This window comes from Hylaeus anthracinus, unplaced genomic scaffold, assembly GCF_026225885.1.
Source record: "Hylaeus anthracinus isolate JK02 unplaced genomic scaffold, UHH_iyHylAnth1.0_haploid 11982, whole genome shotgun sequence".
NCBI classification, from domain to species: Eukaryota; Metazoa; Arthropoda; class Insecta; order Hymenoptera; family Colletidae; genus Hylaeus; species Hylaeus anthracinus.
In genome coordinates, this window is record NW_026534330.1 from 14,430,892 (window position 1) to 14,451,486 (window position 20,595).

Below are 20,595 nucleotides of genomic sequence, written 5' to 3' on the forward strand. Positions count from 1 at the left end.
AGAGAGAGAGAGAGAGAGAGAGAGAGAGAGAGAGAGAGAGAGAAGAAAGATCAACGAGGAAAGGTAAAGAAAAGGAAAGGGAATACATACGATAAGAACCGGCGCGATAATTCTATGGCCGCTTCTGCTCCTGCTTTCGACCGCGACCCTGCCGTCCCGTCTGTGTTTACCATACGTACTTGCGGACGCCGCGTTGATAGAGAGAGTCGACAAACCCTTTGGGACCACGTGCCCGTCCGGGAAGTCATGAGCATCGTTTTTTTGTAAGCAAACAACATTTACTAGGATACGGAATGCGTTGACTTCTACTTTACTTTTTAGGGGGATAAGTAAAACCGTAGGAGCAACGTTTACACCTACCCCACGATTTAGAAGGGACTTTTTTTATACGATTTTGTTATTACCAGGTTTTCGAGAAGTAAAAATTAGTAAAAATTCTTATGAACAAAAATGGTATGGTCGGATTAAGGTGTTAAAAGGTGATTAATTTCATATTATAATGTTTGCAGAGTAAAATAAATTCCTATTTTGGATCAATTTTTGTAGATACTTCTGCCAAGATTTTATTTTGCATAAAAATGCCGCAGTCTAGTCATTAGTTAGAAGTAACCGCAAAATAAATTGCGTGGAGATGCGTACTTAGGTTTCGCTTTAATTTAGCTAATTTATATTATAATTTTGCCTGTTTTATCGAAATTTAGTTAATTATTAGTATTAAAATCATTATATTATTATAATTTTTACTATTTACATTATGTGCGTATTGTTACAATGTATCGGTGGAAGATTTTTTCTGATTCTTGATTAACAGAGTGACGGATAATTTGTATATCTTCATTAAGAGGAACTTTATGTTTTTCTATATTTTTTTATTACCAACCTATTGTTCGTAATGCTACATGTCCAAGAATAACGATTAATATACTGTCGATAATAGATAATACAGTATATTTGCACGTGTCAAAAGTAACAAAAAAAAGGTTTCCGATTTCGACAGGTTTCGATACACGTGCTTGCTATCTATAAGCCGGTACTGTTGATTTTGAGTTTGAGAAGCCTAACGCTCCGATTCTCGTCTCCAGCGACGCGCCTTAACCCTTTCGGGAATTAACCAATTGATTTATACTTCACAAACCTATATTTCAACACGATATTTCGAGAAATTGATCTTCCGCATTAATTGTGGAGAATAAGTATAGGTAACTGTCGAGGTTGGTGAAACCTTAATTCTATATTCTTTATTCTGTCTATTTTTGCAGTATCGAGATTACTTCCGATAAACACGTTAAGCACGTGTTTAATTTTTTTTCCTTAACAGTAACTATGTACATTCGACTCGCATCGTCGCATTCTACTACAAGACGACTGGCCAGTAACGAATCCACGCAAAGATGTATCAACGCGTTTCTGTCAGTGTGTGTCTCGAATCTGATGATCGTGATCGGTCGATGAACAGCTCGCTTGTTAGCAGGCTGTCTCTTAGACGAATCAATTTACCAGGAATCGCGTGCGAGAGGCGAAGAGAGAACGAAAGGAAAAAGGGAGGAAGATCAACGAGAGAGGGAGAAAGAGACTCTCGGTGGAGATGTTGAACGCTGTTTGACGAGCACCTGTTGCTGCTAGCACACGAGCCAATGCCTCTTTGGCTTACACTCGCCTCCTCTTTCCTTCTCTCGGCGATCCCTTTGTGCCACTTTGGCCCGTTTGCTTCGTGTTCGTTCGCGCGGGCTATTTCGACTCGTCGCACTTTTTGTTCGGGCTATGGTTCGCTCTTTTCTCCTAAGGTAAAATATTCAAGGTAAAATATCCAAGGTAAAATATCCAAGGTAAAAATATCCATTAAGGTAAAATACTCTGTACTTGAACACATTTCAAAGCATATTAATTAAGAAATTAAACTAGCCCTATAAAATACGTACAATTCCAAATTAATTCCAAAAGCTCTAGTAAATTAAGTATTTTTAGTATTCTTTACAAACTTTTAAATATATGCGGATTAAGTCGTAGAACTTGAACAATTTATTAAGTTTAGAAATTAATTCTGTACCTTTACATTCAATCCTTTAAATAAGTAGTTTAAATAAAAATATTTACAAGTCATTTTGTTACGTTAAATTATCATAACCTTCTAAGTTCTCATTCTGATCTCCATTACAATATATCCATATACAAACTTCAATAACCAAGAAATTTCACTTATTGCTGTTATATTAACCTACCAAGATCTCAATCTAATCTCCATTACAATGAATATACAACTCCAGTCTCAACCTGATGGCCATTACAATGTTTTCTATACATGAAATTTAGTAGCGAACAAATTTCACTTATATTTATGTATACATAACAATTAATCTATTTGTAGTATGGTAGTAATAGAATGCATGTAAATAGATAACTAGCAACTGTTGTGTGAATGTTTACGTATGTACATGCAATACACTCGACTTGAATGCTATTGAAAATGTCTGGAACTTGTTCAAATCACTTGTTTACTCATCCCTGGCGGTCACATTATCTAATTTGAAGACTAAAATACAAGATGTTTGGCAAAATTATGAGGAGATAAAATATATAGTACGGACAAGATATAAAAGCCTGATATTAACACTTTACCGACCGGTAGCGTTTGGACATATAATTAAATTTAATAATATTTCTTCTTTTCATAATACTAGTGTTATACAATATTTATTTTATCTATTGTAATCGTTTTTAGATTCATATTTATATAATAGTCCATAATTTATATAATGATTGGCATACAATGCTATTACAGTCATAAATAAGAAAGTATTGCTTGCCATAACAAAAAGATGATTAACAGGCTACTGGTGGGTAAATGAGTAAGGCATCGGGGAAAAATACAGAATATTAATATGTATATGTCTAACATTTCAATAACAATTCAATTTTAGTACTGGAATACACATTTCAATTTTACTAAAAACATGAGGAACATTAAAAATTTCAAGTGGTCCCAATTCGTTGATCAAGGTCTTGCAGAAGATTCAAAAATGTATACATGGAAGAATCGTGATATAAGAATTAAAAAATTCTTCATACGAAGGAAAGTGATGCAGAAATTGTTCATACGTGAATACCAACGTCTTGCAAATATCTCAAATGTAAGATTCAAAAGGACAAAAGGAATCGACACGGGTGTGAATTTATGTCTCTTCGCGATGGAAGAGTTTCAACTTTATGGAACAAAAGTGGCAACGAAACGATAGTGGTTTACTGGTCTGCCGGGCCACTAAATTTCGAAAACGGAGATCAAACACAATGGCGACACTTGTGACATTAACGTGAAATGGTTGGATGAAGGGATCTCGAAGGATTAAATGTAAATGTGCTTCTTCGACAAGCAAGCACTTTGCCAGCGCAGATAAGAGGCAGGATCGAGTAGTAGTGCACTTACGCGTGCGTAATAGCCGCTTCGATGCCTCGGTTTACGAGCGTAACGCGTGGTGCGTGCACGCGCGAAAAATTCCCGATTTCTCGGAGTCGCGCGCGTGTCCGTTACGTCATCCGGTACGTATCCAATAATAGCGCAGTTTGAGAACGCGGCGATCATAAATTACGCAAAATTCTCGACATATTCGCGTCAAACGGCGAGTTGCTTGATCCCGCATCTAAATAGAACGGGTTTCGAGAGACTGATCGCACGCAAGCTGTTTCCGCTTCGATTTCGATCAACACCCGAGTCTATCCTGTTTTTTCCCATAGAATGCAACAGTCGTGATACTAGCACGTTGGTGTCAAGGTACTTTAAGTAGCGTTTGACAAGGATATGGGGTGATTTCGTGTCTTTCCTTTTTTTAAATAGCGGTACTTTAGAAGAAACTGATACAATTTTTTAAACAAATAGACCAAATTTGAACTCTCTATTGTTTTTTCTTCTATAACTTTTTTAATTTTGCGATAAAATTAAATTTTCAGTGCAAACAAATCTTTACTTAGGTATTTATGATGGAAGGGGAGAAACGGCAAACGAACAACGTACAGTGGGTGTAGAATGTATTCGTACACCGATTAATTTTCCAAAAAATTTATGCGTGACATTGTAGTTTATTAACTTCTTTTTTTATAATCAATGACATTCTACATATCTTCGTTAATCTCTAGAATAGATATAGTCCAAACAACAATGACTAGTTTATATAATTTGCAAAATTAAGAAGAAAATACGAAAGATCGACAGATATATAGAAAGTATAACTATTCGTACGGTTCTTTATTACGTTACGGTAATTTATTGCTTTGTAAGAATTATAAAAGATCAAATTTCGAGTAAAAAATCTATCAAACATGCTCTAATAGAGGAATGGAAGAACATCGCACCCCGAATAACATCGACATTTAGTTAATGTACCTATTGCCTAGAAGGGTTACAGTAATTATAAAATCGAAAAGAAATCCCACGAAGTATTAATTATTTATAAATTTATGTAAATTTCGTTTTCTTTATGAAGTTTTAAAAATGTAACAATTGTACGAATATGCTTCTATATTTCTATCGATTTATTGTTTTTTCTTCTTAATTTCGTAACTTATACAAAATACCTAATCTTTTCGTACTGTATCTATTCTAGAGATTTCCAAGACAATGTAGAATATCATTGTTTTTCAAAACGAAGTTAATAGATTACAATTTCACATAATCTTTTTGGAAATTGATCGGTGTACGAATACTTTGTACACTCACTGTAAAAGAAAAGACGATAGAAAATGGTCTTCGACGGTTGCCAGACGACAACTTAGGGCGGTTATGATTTGGTCGACATCACAGTGGTTTGGAGAGCAATATTTCGTGGCCAAAATTGAAAGCACGTTTAAATTAATACTTTTCAACGAAAATTGACTTCCTATGAAATAATTCGACTATCTATAGTGATATATTTCAACAAGGCACAATTATTATACACAAAAAAAAAAAAGAAATTCCGTAATCAAAGTAAGAGTACATTTATTTTGTTTCAACAAAAAGTCATTTTTACAATAAAACTGTGATTTATTTACATGTTTGATATCACATTAAAAAAAGCTTAAGTTATATATAAAAAGAATATTAACAAAGATGGTTGCGTTACAATACTTTTCGATAAGCTTCATTTTTTGGAAGTTTTAATGTTTTACGAAGTTGGTTATATTTTGTTTTCAAAAATTAATTTATTTCTCACTTTTTACTGGTAATCTATAACCAATAGACTTCATGCAATAACAATAGTTATGAACAATATATTGTTGCAAATGAATCGTCAGAAATACATGTGCAACTAAATGTGAAAGAATTCACAGCGATCTGTAAATTCCTTGTCAACACACACCAGATAGTAGGAATTTTGCAATAACAATAATTATAAAAATTTAATAAAAAGTCCATAAACTTTTATAAATTAGAACATCATGAAATCATCTGTCATTAAATGTAGAAAGTTTCATCTCGATCGGTAAATTCCTTGCCGAGTTACATCATATAATAGGAATTTTGCAATAACAACAGTTATAAACAATAAAAAAGTGCATAAATTTTTGCAGATGTGATCATCGCGAAAGCCTGCCCGGCAGAAAAAGGTAACGGGTAGCATCGATTTCAGGCCGAACATTCGTGAAGCAGTACTCTTTTTGCGATAAAAGTGATAAAAAAGTAAGGCCAAATGGTTTTTTTTAATTCTCCTTTTCGAATGTTAAAAATTGTTGAATAACGAATAAATGACAACTCTCCATCTATTATTCGTTAAATTAATACCGGGATTTCAATTATAACATAAAACTATTTTACAGTGAACGACTAAAAATTGAATACTTTGTTTTGTGCAATGTTTATTTCTGTTCCACTCATAAATTAAAAATTAATATGGCGTTTTAAGAACACGGTTTTATCTTAAAATGAAATTCATTCCTTTGTCATGGACTTGTTTAAGGGAGAAACCACATTGGCAGTCCAAGTATTAAGTGGTTTGTGGGAAATTTTATTTTACGGAAAAGAATTTATGTAAAGTTTTTTTAACTTTGAGAATATTTTAGGTACGTTTTAAAGTACATTTCTTAATTTTTGCACTTCATTTCACACAAATATCCTTGAGATTTGGCATTTATTTTTAGGACAGTAATTGTTCAATCCGTGGGAATAATAACTCAAAAACTAGTTCACGATATATAAATTAAAATAATTTTTTAATTTTATTTAAATATCTTGAATATGAATTATGAATTGGAATGCAATTATTGTGTAAAATATGTTTTTTATCGTAACAAGCAGCACACAAAATGGACAAAACTGATACTTTTTCGTTAAAAACTTCCCAAAAATTCAATTTTCAACTTATTTAACCGCAGTTTAGTTCGTATTCTTAGAAGACATGTCATCAATGAGAGAAAAAAGTATCGTTGATTTCAAATAACAATTGTGACTTCTGGAATTATCGTCGCTAACAAACTCTGCGAAACCTTGTCATAGGGAACAGCTGATATCCTAAAAATTCCAATGCGAAACGAATGGAAAAAATGACCAAAAGTACTTTAAAACATATTCAAAATATTCTCAAAGTTAACAAAAAATTAAGTAAATTTCTTCCCTGTAAAAAAAATCACGATAAATACTTAATATTTCACCTTAATGTGATTTCCCTTCTTGAAGTCAGTAATGATTTCGCCACGACACTTACAGAACATGGTATCAACACGGAACGCATTCCTTCGATTTAAATTATTTTTTAACTCCGCATAACACGTATTTGATACAGGCGAAACAAATTAACGGTGTTATAGAAGGATCCGCCGCATTACATCTTATAAAATCAATTGTTCGGTCAAATAAATGTCACAAATAAATTGCTATAAGTTGGTGTTATTTGTTATCTATTATTCGAATCAAAGTTTGTCTTTCTCTAAACGATGTCTAGCCACGATTCTGTCCAGCAGCGACAAACATTCAACTGGAAACACGTGGAACAAGGTGGAGTAGAAACGAGCGAGAAACAGTTCCGAGACTTTCTCGGTCGCCGCGTAACACTCAGCTGGCTCGCGAATTATGCGGTCGATAAACGTCAAAGCCGACAAATGAATAGTGAAAATCGCTCGTAAAACTGTTAACTTTGTTTGACGACGTAACAGGCGGAGAAAAATCGCTGACCGGTTCATTAATCCTGCACGCACGATTGACCACGTCGCGAAATGAGATCCAGAAACACAACCGAGTTGTTTAGAGAGACCAGCAACTTCCTAATGCTAAAATGTAGCAGTTAAACCAACCAAGATAAAACCTTTTCTAACTTTTGCATACAATTTCTTACATACGATCTCGTTACATTACTGTTACGATCGGAAGATTTTATTAATTGTATCATATAGGGTTTTTCATTAAGCGTGTCTGAACTTTAAAATTGAATAAAAGGAGTTGTGTGCGACATACAGGGTGTCCCAAAAATGTTGTAACACCTTGAAATGGGTGGTTCGGGAGGTGATTTGAAACAACTTTTTCTTTAACGAAAATGTTGTCTGATGTTTCGTTAAGGATATATTAACAGAAAAGCCCGCCCAATCAGAGCGCGCGTATACCGTTGAAGCGGCCGTGGTCACACGCTACCGCGAGCGCTCCATCGGCGTACTCGCGCTTTGATTGGTCAGTGTTTTCTGTTAATATCTCCTCAACGAAGCCTCAGACAACATTTTCGCTAAGGAAAAAGTTGTTTCAAATCACCTTCAGAACCACCCCTTTCAAGGTGTTGCAACATTTTTGACACACCCTGTATAACGAAAAACTTTATTGTGGATTGTAGTTCATTCAATACCATTATGTTTTAAAAATGATATCATTCAAATGGCCTCCGCAGCTTGGTTTACAGGACTCGTTCCGAAAGATCCACCAAAGATCACCAATGTAGTGTTTTGTACTCTATTACTTACGGGATGGGTTCTTATATGGCTACTCGAGTGAATAGTATAAGGTAGTAGTTATTTAATATAACTGCAGGTGTAACTAGCTCGGCGGTCTAGCACAGACTACTGACTAGCTTACGCAGCTTATGACGACTAGCGCCGAATATCGCCAGTAGAATATATTACAGTTTGAATAATATTGTTCTGCAGTTGCTCAATTATTGTTGGTTTGTAAGCATAAACCAGTGACCTAATGTAGCCTCAGAGAAAAAAATCTAACGGCGTTAAATCGCATGATCTTGGCGGACATTCTACATCGCCATTTATAAGTGTTTATAGGACTATGTTAATATAAACACCCTTAAACTTAATAGTCGGCACTTTGATTAGGAGGCTACGCCGATTCTGTAAAGTGGTCATTCTGTTTCACTCTGTCTCGATATGTTCGCTGTCGTCCTTTGTTATTGGCCGTAGCCAATCACGACGTAACGCATGGGAAACAAGAGAAAGGGACAGAGTGAGAAAGAAAATGAGTTTGACTCGCCAACTTATTGTGAACGTACAATAGTATGCAAGAATATAAAAAAATAATAAAATATTGTTCATATTACAATATTTTCAGAGTCAAATATATTCCGATGTAGGTTCAATTTTTGTAGGTACGTTTGCAAAGATCATCTTTTGCATAAAAATTCACAGTGTATACATAACCTAAATCTCAACGTGATGGCTATTACAATGCACTTACACGAACTTTAGTACCCATGAAATTTTGCTTATGATTGTACTCCTATAATTATTATAATTATCAAGTACACTTGTAATTCACTAGTTTACAGCCAAAATGTACATTCAACGCCACAATTTTTTTCCTATCGATAGGTTTTTTTTATATGAATTTTTGAATTTTTTTTCGATTTCTTTCTGACATACCTTCACATTTTAGGCCATATCTCGAGTTAGAAACGTCCGATTGAGTCGCGCAAGACGCCATTTTAAAGGTAATCGAATTTCCAACAATTGCTTTTAACATTATTTTCCAATCGGTTCAATAGTTTAAGTGTCACGAGCCAATATATATGAGAAACTTTGATTTTTTCGGCTAAAATATAATAGAACACGAATATTTCTTCTATCGCCACGGAAAAATAGAAATTGTCAAATTATGTCCAATTTCTTATTGTCTACGTAGAGATCGCACTTTTACGAAGAAAACAAGCTTTTTTGTTGAAGGAAATCTATGGACAAATACCGGAGTTAGAAACAATTGAGTAAAGATACAAAAATTCCAATTTTACTGTTTTAGTATTTTTCTCCTATTTATATCGGAAACGTTTATTTAATTCATTTCGATTATTAGAAGTGATATATCAGTTAGAAGAACGAAATTTGTTAACTACTGAACTTCATACGTATATCTGGATATATTCTAATAACCATTAGGTTGAGACTTAGGTTATCTATATATGTATATAGATTCATTGTAGAGATGGATTCATAGAGACTAGGCTCAGGAAGTAGAAGGTTGGCACTTTAATGTGACAGAATGACAAGTAAATGGTTCTACTTAAACTAGAGTTAATTACGTAAGTAATTGAATATAAAGACACAGAATTAATTTCTACACCTATATTATACAATAATATTTAAGAGATACTTTTAATTAACAACTCTTTTAATGAGTTATTTGTTAAGATTTTTTGATAAATTTGAACAATGCAATCATAACAACTAAAGGGAACTTCGTAAATTAAATTCAACAATACTTTTAATACTTTATTCTTAATATTTAATTCATATAAATCTCATGTTATTTAATTTAACGGAAAAATAGAATATATATCTATACGTCTTTATCGTGGAAAGTAACTAATTGGAATCAACCAAGACATTCGCCAATTTCCAAAACACCCGAAAAACGCGCACATATTCAATACACATCACACAACTGCACACGCACTATATATCATACACACATTATATAAAAATGCACACGCATTAAGCATACCTTACAAATATGAATACTACATATGTATATGGATGTAAAACTCTTTTGAAAAATATGTGAGAAGATAGCCAAATATTCTAGTTTACTGCATTCTTCATTACTACCACGTAGCTTTTTTAAAAATTGAAATATAAAAATTACAATTTATTTGTAAAGCTACATGATTGTGAGACAGTCAGCGTTAAACCTAATTTAAGTTAATTACGGTTTTCTACGTATATGTTCAGCTTTTTTTTACGTTTGTAGACATTTTCGGCGGTTCCTAAGAATTGTAATGCCACCCTCTGACAAGGAGACATCGTCTAGTGTCCCCCGAATTTTTTAATCAAATTTTTTTCATATATAAAGAAAAGTATGTAGAACCATCTCTGCAAATGAGAAAGCGCTACCTTCTACTAGATTAATTATCAGTGTTGATATAACTGTTTGTATTATGTAGTATCAGACTTCAGTTGTAACTCTGGCATTTGGACCTGCTAGCTTAATATTAAACTAGCCACGATTTTTGTAAATGACAACGACGTACAAAATTACTGCCTGTGGTACAAATTAATACAAAATAAGTACTAAATATTCCACTAAGTTCGATATGATTTTACTGAATTTTTCCTGCCAGCTTATAGAGGTGTCTAAATGCGTGCCACTTCCACGGGAGCCTGGATCTTCGCTTCTTCGACGTGACCACGAAATTCCTCAGGGTCACGAATTAGAGAGAAGCCATATTTAGGCAGCCATATCGCGAGGAAACGAATTGGAAAAGGGCTCCACGGTCTGGCGACCGTAGCACGCGACACCATATGGTCTGGGTTGGTCTTCGGTACCCACGACCCCCCTACTCCGTAAACACGCTTCGAGAAGATATAGGGGTTGTGAGATCTTAACAGAAACGGACGATGCACCAACGTCGTGTCGAAAACTCGCTCAGATAACGAACGCAGGAGTTTGCAATGATCACGAAGGAAAACGTGTGTCTGGACATTGCCAAGGGGCCCATATTAATCTATTTATGACAGGGCTATGGGTCTGAAAATGTTCATTTTTTGAAGTAACTACAGTGGGTGTAGGAAGTATTCGTAAACCGATCAATTTCCAAAAAAACTATGTAAAATTGTAATTTGTTAACTTATTTTTTATAAACAATGATATTCTACATATTCTCGGAAATCTCTAGAATAGATAATTACAAAAAAAATAGCTATTTATGTAAATTGTGAAATGAACAAGAAAAAAACAATTAATCGATAGAAATATTGAAGCAATAAGTATTCGCACAACTGTTTAATTTTTAAAACTTTACATAGTATTTTAGAAATTTACATTAATTTATAAGTGTGTAATAATTTCCTTCGTGGGATTTTCTTTAGATTTTATAATTATTGCAACTCTTCTAAGCATTAAATTAACTAAATTATTAGGTGGACTAGAAAGTAATGTCGTTTTTTCAATTTGAAATACTTGTTTATCACTCACTAGCTCATTGACTTTTATCGATCTGACGTTCAAAATTTGTACACTAAGTGGCAAAAGGCTGTTGATAACGAGGGCGATTACATAATTGATTAAGAAAAGGAATTTATTAAAAATTTGAATTTAATGTAATTGTTTGAATTTAATGTAAAATAAACGACATTACTTTCCAGTCAACCTAATATTAGTTATTCGAAGTAGAATCTTCTTCAATTCTTCTATTAGAGCCATTTTAAAAGTACTTTACTGGAAATTTGATGTGTTCTAATTCGTACGGAGCAATAAACTAATGTATTTACGTTACAAACTCTACTGTAAATGGTTCGTCATAAGAACCGTACGAATACTTATTGCTTTGCTTATAATTACGTAAATTACATAAACTAGTGATTGTTGTTTGGACTATATCTACTCTATAGATTTCTGAGAATATGTAGGATACCATTGATTATTAAAAAGAATGAAGTTAATAAACTACAATTTCTTAACCCTCGGACACCGGGCGCTCGCACGAACGACGGAACCGGGTCACTATTCAGGGATCGAAATCCAAGTCCTTACGCTCTACAAAATAAGGCTTAAAATCAGATTTTTATATGCAAATATTATTACCACATTAATAATGCCTCGTAACCAATTGTTTTTGTTAATATTTTGTCCCGAAAACTACTTCTTTTGCAATAAAGTTCGAAACGTTTCTGTCGCTAAAAGTTAGAATAGTGGGGACGGCCGATTGCTACGGATCGAGTTACAATGCAAACCCATGGCTCGACACTTTCGAAAAATGACCCAGCACCGGTGCCAGAGGGTTAGAATTTATTAGATAATATAATTAGCCAGATATATTAGTGAACATAATTAAACAAATACATCGTCCTTAGAATTTCCAGCAAAAATCGTCCTGCAGTCAAAGGGTTAACGAATCCTTTTAGTAAAAATTGAAAAGATAGAAGTTCGTTACATAAATTGAATTTCGATAAAAAAAGCTTCTAAATTTTCAATTTTAATACTGAAATTAAACCTTGTATGAGTAAACTGTAAATATAAAAACGTTCCATCTTATTGTTCCCAATAATCTGATATTTTTTGTTTAAATTCACACCTCTATGCCTCTTAGAATTGTCAGCAAAAATCGTCCTGCAGTCAAAGGGTTAACGAATCCAGTCATCCTTTTAGCATATTATTTCAAAATACTTACAGTGGGTGTAGAATGTATTCGTACATCCATCAATTTCCCAAAAAACTTTTGTGTGAAATAGTAGTTTAATAACTTCTCTTTTTATAATCAATGATATTTGTTATATTCTCGGAAGTCTCTAAGATAGATATAGTCCAAACAACATTTAATAGTTGCTTATAACTTGTGAAATTAACAAAAAAATGCGAAAAGTGGGTAAAAGTATAGAAAGTATAACTATTTGTACGATTCTTATGACGAACCATTTACAGTAAAGTTTGTAACGTAAACACATTAGTTTATTGCTACGTACGAATTATAAAACATCAAATTTCCAGTAAAGTATTTTTAAAAATGGCTCTAATAGAGGAATTGAAGAAGATCAAGTGTACAAATTTTGAACGCCAGATCGATAAAAGTCAATGAGCTAGTGAGTGATAAACAAGTATTTCAAATTGAAAAAACGACATTACTTTCTAGTCCACCTAATAATTTAGTTAATTTAATGCTTAGAAGAGTTGCAATAATTATAAAATCTAAAGGAAATCCCACGAAGGAAGTATTACACACTTATAAATTAATGTAAATTTCTAAAATACTATGTAATGTTTTAAAAATTAAACAGTTATGCGAATACTTATTGCTTCAATATTTCTATCGATTAATTGTTTTTTCTTGTTCATTTCACAATTTACATAAATAGCTATTTTTTTTGCAATTATCTATTCTAGAGATTTCCGAGAATATGTAGAATATCATTGTTTATAAAAAATAAGTTAATAAATTACAATTTTACATAGTTTTTTTGGAAATTGATCGGTGTACGAATACCTCCTACACCCACTGTACATAAACACTACAGTAATTATAGCACCTACGCGAATGAGAATAGTATTCCACACGGGTGAAACCGGGGGGCGCAGCTACTATGACATATTCTTACACGAATAACTGTGTCGATCTTCTCAACGTATTAACACTTTATTTACCGGGAGCCTATTTTTAAGCTTTTTAATTGCAGTATTTAGCTATTCGAATTTATTTACTGTGTTGATGGTTGTCTACTTACAGTGTTCAATGTTTAGAAACAGACTTGGCTTTCAATGTGCGCAGTAACAGTATGGAGGAATTATTGTCAGCATTGATTGGCATATGCTACCGTAGAAAATTCTTTTTTGAAGGAAAGTCTGTTTCTAAATAGCCCGATAGATAAAGGGTTAATATGAAAAATATGACCACGAAAAAATAAAATTCGCAAAACGAATTACATTCCGCGCGAGAAGATCTCGTTGTAAAGAAAATTAAGGTCATCGATCTATACCGTAGGATCCCCGCTCGGAACTCGTTTCACCAAGGGACTGTTATTTGATTAAGCTCCCTCTGCAGACAATAATAAGGGTGGTAATTTCGATTGCTCCTCTCTAGAAGCTTCCTTCGCTCCGTCGAAAGTCCTATTCTCAGCGTTGCTCGCGGTATTTGTATTTTGGAAGAGAAGCAGAGCCTGTGTTTTCTTAACGGTGGCAGGACGTCATCGGACACGGTCGAGAGAGCATGAAAAAAAAAAACGGGAAAAAAAAGAAGGGGACAGCGCGTTGCGGAGGGACGGTGGTAACGATAAGTGAAACTCCCGACGGAGGCGTCGGGAATACGGTTACAGCACCCTCGAGGACACTAGAACGCTCATATCCTAATAGAAACGTAATCGCGTAGTCCTGCGTGCTGAATAAATTATTAGCTAGGCTTACACAGCCACGGCCGAGGGTTCGCGTAACACGCCATATCGCTTGGATTAACGACGATCTGGACCGTGGGATAGTCCACGATTTATTTGACCCTAACTCGCCACGCTTATTTATTATTGTTTTGGCCACATTACCCATTATTGCTTGCTGATTTTTTCAATGAATCTCTCGAAACTCTCTGTGCGCCGCACAGTGGGCGAAATCGACTAAATCTGTGTAAAAATCGTAGAACTCTTGACAGAAATGAGATAGAGCAATGATCCTTGGATGAAATTAAAGCTGAAACTTCACAGATTAAGGGAAAAATATAGAGAAAGTGATGCGGGCAATGTTTGACCTTCCAAATTTAGGTTGAACTTCCACTTTTTCACCAAAATCTAGTTGAGCTCCTAGATCCAAATTTTTTTATAACTTGCCACACATGATTTCTTATACACTTTGACATGCCGAATTCAAATCTGACCGCGAAATTTGTCTAGCATTTCTGGATGTTGAGAAAAAAGCGATTTAAATGAAAAAATCGTTTAAAATTGTGTTTCTTTTCGTTCAAATATCTTAATAATACTAATATAAATATTTATTTATATAGAATATCAAATAATAAATATAAATAAAATAATATATTAATCCTAAATAATGCTGTACGATAGTAATAGTGTCCTAGGTTTAAATCTCGTCACCGCTCGACGCACAATCTTTCGAAATATACATTTTACCATATTTATGGTCAACTTATTTATGCTTACTTGATTATCATACATATTTATATAAATATCAATATTTGAAAATGATGAATAATGTATTAGCTTTCTTTACAATTTTAAAACTTCTAAAGTACTAAAGTACTAAATATTCCACTAAGTAAGTCCGATATGATTATGGTCATTTTGTCCTTCCAGCAAGAATTAATTTGGTAAAGTCTTGTCCTTACGTAACACAACCGTCGACACAATAACATCAACGAAGATGCATTGATTTTCGCATTTCTTAATTCGATTCGATCGACATTATTTCTCCTCGTGGTTGAAGATTGCCAGATTAAATCGTCTGCAACACTCGGTTTGAGAATGATCGAATCCCCGATTAAAGTCGACGATAACAGACAGCATTCGCGTAACCAATTGAGTCATGCGTGTGGTCCGAAAATGAAAATAAGGAATTGTTATATTAGAAAGATATGAAATAATCTTATCGTTCTGTCTCGGCCCGAGGGCGTTATCGAGTCAATATTCAGGACAATGACGAAATGCGTGCGCCACTTTATCTGAATCGCCCGATGGCCTTGAATCTTTTCGGCTAATTCGCGAAATTTCGAACATCGAGGTTGCTCGATAATTCATCGCAACTTTCACGGAGAAATTATGAAACAGGTCTCATGATCGTGATCGATGAATCGAAGCTTATAACGGACCTTGTAACGGTTACTTTCGTTAATCAAACAAAATATCATCTCTTTAGGAAAATTTGTAGGAAAACTTAGATTTTTATGCTATGTTGATGTTACATTGGCCACTGTGAAGTTAGCACCTCATTTTCAAAAAATCAAATTTTCAGCACCAGTTCTATTTGCACCCACAATAGTTATATAGTTCCTGATAGGTTTTAATATGATATTATATTTAAAATATGAGGTGCTAACTTCGCATCACCTGAAACTTCAACTGATCACAGCTTTTTTATTTTTCAATTGACGGCTAAATGACGAACCCGTCCACGATCTCTGTTTATTCGTTAGTAGCAACTAACGGAAGGGGGGAGATGTGGGCGCGCAAACAATAACATAAAACATAAAACTCTATGTTTGTTCTGAAGCTTCATTCGGACGCTAGTCTCTTGGCAAAATCATTTCGCTCCGTGACTCGGCTCTTAAAGATTACGATCGTGAGCGGTCTCCGAGATCGGCGGAGCGCCTTCTGCATGCTTCACGGGACAAAAAAAAAAGCAGGGTGTACTTTACGAGCCCACCTAAATTCCATCGTTTCTCCGTTGGTGACGTTTACCAATCGCGACGTTGCACTCGTATGGGCTCGATTTATTGCACGCTGAGGCGAAATCCCCCAAACATTGTTCGGAAGTGGTAACACTTTTAGATTTTTCCGAAACTTAATGTATACAGTGGGTGTACAATGTTCACAACAATTAACGTGACAGCCAACATGTGAACAAAATACACCTGTTGGTTGACATTCATCGTGAAATTTCCACACAAATGAACACAAAAATCGTGTTCACACCGTACGGCGCCGTCAGAATGAATTTGGACTAAGAGGACGCATCGCCCGTAAAAAACCATTTATTAGTCAAAGGAACCGTAAGGCAAGACTAGCCGTTGCTAAAGAGCATCTTCTCTGGACAAGAGAGAAATGGGCGAAAATAATTTTTACTGAAGAGTCTAAGTTTAATCGCTTCGGATCAGATGGAAGAACTTATGTATGACGTCGAATAGGTGAAGAATTTAATCCGGAGTGTTTAAAATCAACCGTTAAAGGAAGAGACGGCTCTGTGATAGTCTGGGGTGGTATGACCAGAAACGGTCCTGGTCCAATTTGCCGTATTAAAGGCATGATGGACCAGCATCTTTATGTCGACATTTTAAACGAACATTTAATGCCATTTAGTCGAGAAAATTATTTATGTAAAAATGGTAGAAGTCCCTTTTTTCCTCTCCTATCTTCATACTCCAATGTTTTATAAATCTTTTAGTATTATGTATATCTCTTATCTTCTGAAGTTCCTGCTATGTCAAGTTTATTCTGAGTTTCTATTAGGTATTATGTATAATGTGCACTAAAAAATCATACTCTTTATACAAAAAAAAAAAAAGAATTATACAATTTAAAATGGTAGAAAAAACTCATAAGTACTACGTGACTGACATCCAACGAGAATGCGACCGACATAGTATAGAATCATTGAGGAAATAATTCAATAGATACTTTTGTTCGTTTCAAAAGAAAATTCTAATGCAACAAATTAATACAAAAGAAATAGTACATTTTATTTTTTGTACATATTGGAGCAAAGCGCAAGAAAGAGAAGAGTTTAAATAACGGTTGATAAAAAACGGTTATTTTATTCATCGCACAAGACTTATTACCCTTGATGCATTTTGTATAAAATATAAAATGTAACTATGATTAAAGGTGAACAAATTACAATTATACTACTTACATTTACAACTACAAATTATACATTTACTTTCTGACGTGTCAACCACATTATGTTTATTACGAATTTGATTAGGAACCGACGCCGACGTAATACTAATTATAACAAAACATTGTTTTTTATGCAGAGTATATGTTACAGTTTTAAAATAATAATACGTAATAAATTTGCATAATTTAGTTGAAGAAGATTCTTAAGTATTATATTACACCTAAAAATGTTTAATTTTCCGAATTTTGTTTCTCACTTTTTCCGGCTTTTCAAGTGTTTGTTCTGGGATGCATTGGAGTGGATAATGGAAGAGAGCACGAGTTACCCTTAAATTTAGGCATGCATTCATGAAATTTGATTGAATAACTCACCCAATGTTGTGTTGTTACGATCTCGCCGTCCGCTCCGTCCATGGCCTGTTGGATAAAGAGAGGAACCGATCAGTGATCATTCCTAAATTCTACAGGTTCAATCGCGATCGAAAGATACAAGGATCATTCAAATATCGGGTGATTCACGAGAAACAGAACTCCTAATTATTTCAGTTCGGCTTAACTCTTTGCGGCACAGGAATTCGGGTCATAAAATAGAGCCATGTTGCACAGGAATTTTATTGCGTGTTAAATCAAACAAAATTGTTATATTTTTATTAATAAAGGTATCACACCTATACACATGCAGTTATTGCAAAATTTCGAGGTGGGATTAAAAATGTCCCACCATGCATTACGGTCCATCAAAAAGGTGGGATACTTTTAATCCCACCGTGCCCCAAAGAGTTAAAGATAAAAAAAAACGTTGGAGGGAAAAGTTCTATAATAATGTCTAATTTTTCATCGTCGTGAACGGTAACCTTCCCTTAATAGTATACGCGTGCTGAGAGCTAATGGTTTAAGAAATTAAATTTTTGTTAATCACACGGAATAGAACTCATTCTTTGGTTCAAGGTCATTTAAAGGTCATAGTGTATCACATCGTTGTACTCGTCTTGACGCCAGCTACAATCTTATGAAGTTGGAAATATAGGATGCGATCCAAAAATTACCAATGACCTTCAAAAGAACCTTGAAAACGACAAAATTCGGAAAATCTTTTTACATCCTCATATTTGCCACCTTGAACGATACAACTTTTCCCTGCAACATTTTCTTTTATCTTTAAGCCGAACTGAGATAATTAGGTGTTCTGTTTCTCATGAATCACCCGGTATAAACCGGAATTTTTTTACATTTGGCGCCCCGGTGAGTTGCTCCGCGCTATCGAGAATTTGCGAAAACATAAACAATTTTTTACTCGAAAACGATTCGTCTTCGGTATGTGGCTCCTTTGAAGCTTTTCACTTACTTCTCGAGTAGAATTTTTTAAAATTAAAAAAAACTTTGACCTTAAATTTCGAAGTCGTAATGGATTTTGCGGAAAGTTTCATTTGCAAATGTCCATCGATCCAGATGTGTACAATAACCCCTGAAAGTGGTGATCATTAATTTTTTTACGCTCTCTACAATTGGTTATTGGAGCAGCCGACTGCTTTTTTTCCTACGGGGATTAGAAAACTTCCTATTTAATGAAGAAAATGTATTTTGTTGAAGGAAAGTGCGTAGGAAAATAAGACACTCAAGTGAGAGTAAGCGTCTCACTTTACCAAGTACACGTAATCCATTCACTGCCAGGCTAATTTAAAGCGTTTTGCCTTGATGTGTAATCTATGTTATTATAATAGTTTGATAATGAAAAGTGATATTAAATTTCTTGTTTTGAAAAGAAAATTTACGATGATTTTTTAAAATAATTCGTAACTCAAAAAGCTATAAACTTACCCCCCCCCCCCCCCGAGTAATTGCAATCAACTTGAACTACGAGACATCCCACAATTGGCAGTGAATCGGTTATATATGACTTTTTTATAAGTCATAAATAATAATGCTTCTAAATAATCTGAGGACTCAGATGAGAAAAATTTATTTAAAAAAGAACGCGTTACACAGATTTCAAGAGCCAGGTAATAATTTTTGCTGGAAGTTCTACGGGGCATACTACTGCCAGGGTCGCGCTCGTAGCCTAAAGAGCGAATATGTTCAAATAGACGGTAATGTGGATTTGTTACAACAGGTTCAAGTGAATTATGCAAAGCGCATCAACCTGTACAAATAGTGGAGATCATACTTAATATTCCAATTCAATAGAATGTTATTAATAATATCTAAATTATTTCGTATCTGAAAAATATTCCTTATATGTTCAGATTTTAAGGATACCCTGTATATTTATTATACGTTTAAAATACACAAATATGTTTCTCGCTATGCAACGTTATTCGTCAACTCGTATGTAGTACAGATATTTAGATCAACAAACTGAGGATCTTTATGGAAAATAAAATGTTTGCATTCAAAACAGTATGAATAGTATATGTAGTAACTATAAATAGTGTGAACGTTATTTTCAATATTTGTTTTTATTATTACATACTGTGTGCATTTTATAGTTCCTTGTGTGGGAAGGTGGAACAAATTTGGACACTTTTTGTGATTAATATATTTAATAATTGATTAGTATATTAAGATATCATTAATGCCACGCACGTGCTTTTTTAACTTGATTCACTCTAACCTCTTTTCCTCACACACTACCAACCTAACTCCCTCTCCACGCATACCAATCTTACTTCCTCGCCCTCATTCCAAAACCAACTCTCACACCTTGTATACTAAATTTTCTCATAAATGTATAAAAATCAGCAGTTCATTGATCAAATTCAAAATTTGGTACACAATTTGAATTCAGAAAGGAACTCACACTTAAAAATTAAACTCTGCACAAGTCATCATAATGTTAATAAGTCGTGTACCTTTATCGTATACTGTTTGTAAGTTTGAATGGTCCAGCCAAACTCACCATACACAAAAAGTCGTATGACAATACGCGTGATAGCGTAGGTTGCGGGACAACAGGTGAGGTTAAGAGGCCACGTGCAGAGAGAGAGAGAGAGAGAGAAAATAAGCCGAGTTGAATATACACTCTAGAATAATTGTTTAGGTTAAGCTATTAAAGATTAATTGATTAATATAAGGAATATCGACAATTGTGTAGATTCAGGTTAGCAAATGTTAATTGATGTGTGTGTTTAATGTATATATGTAAACAGTTATATTAAATTA

At 34.2% G+C, this 20,595-nt stretch overlaps 1 protein-coding gene across 7 annotated transcripts in view; it reads right to left on the reverse strand.

Moving 5' to 3' along the window:
• LOC128886388 (transcription factor 12) overlaps positions 1-20,595 on the reverse strand; it is a 526,407-nt gene that overhangs the window by 369,472 nt on the left and 136,340 nt on the right. For all 7 annotated transcript variants that reach the window (XM_054141239.1, XM_054141241.1, XM_054141235.1 and 4 more), the window contains exon 5: positions 17,809-17,853. In XM_054141239.1, coding sequence (XP_053997214.1) covers positions 17,809-17,853 — 45 coding nt within the window. The remainder of the gene's footprint in view (positions 1-17,808; positions 17,854-20,595) is intronic.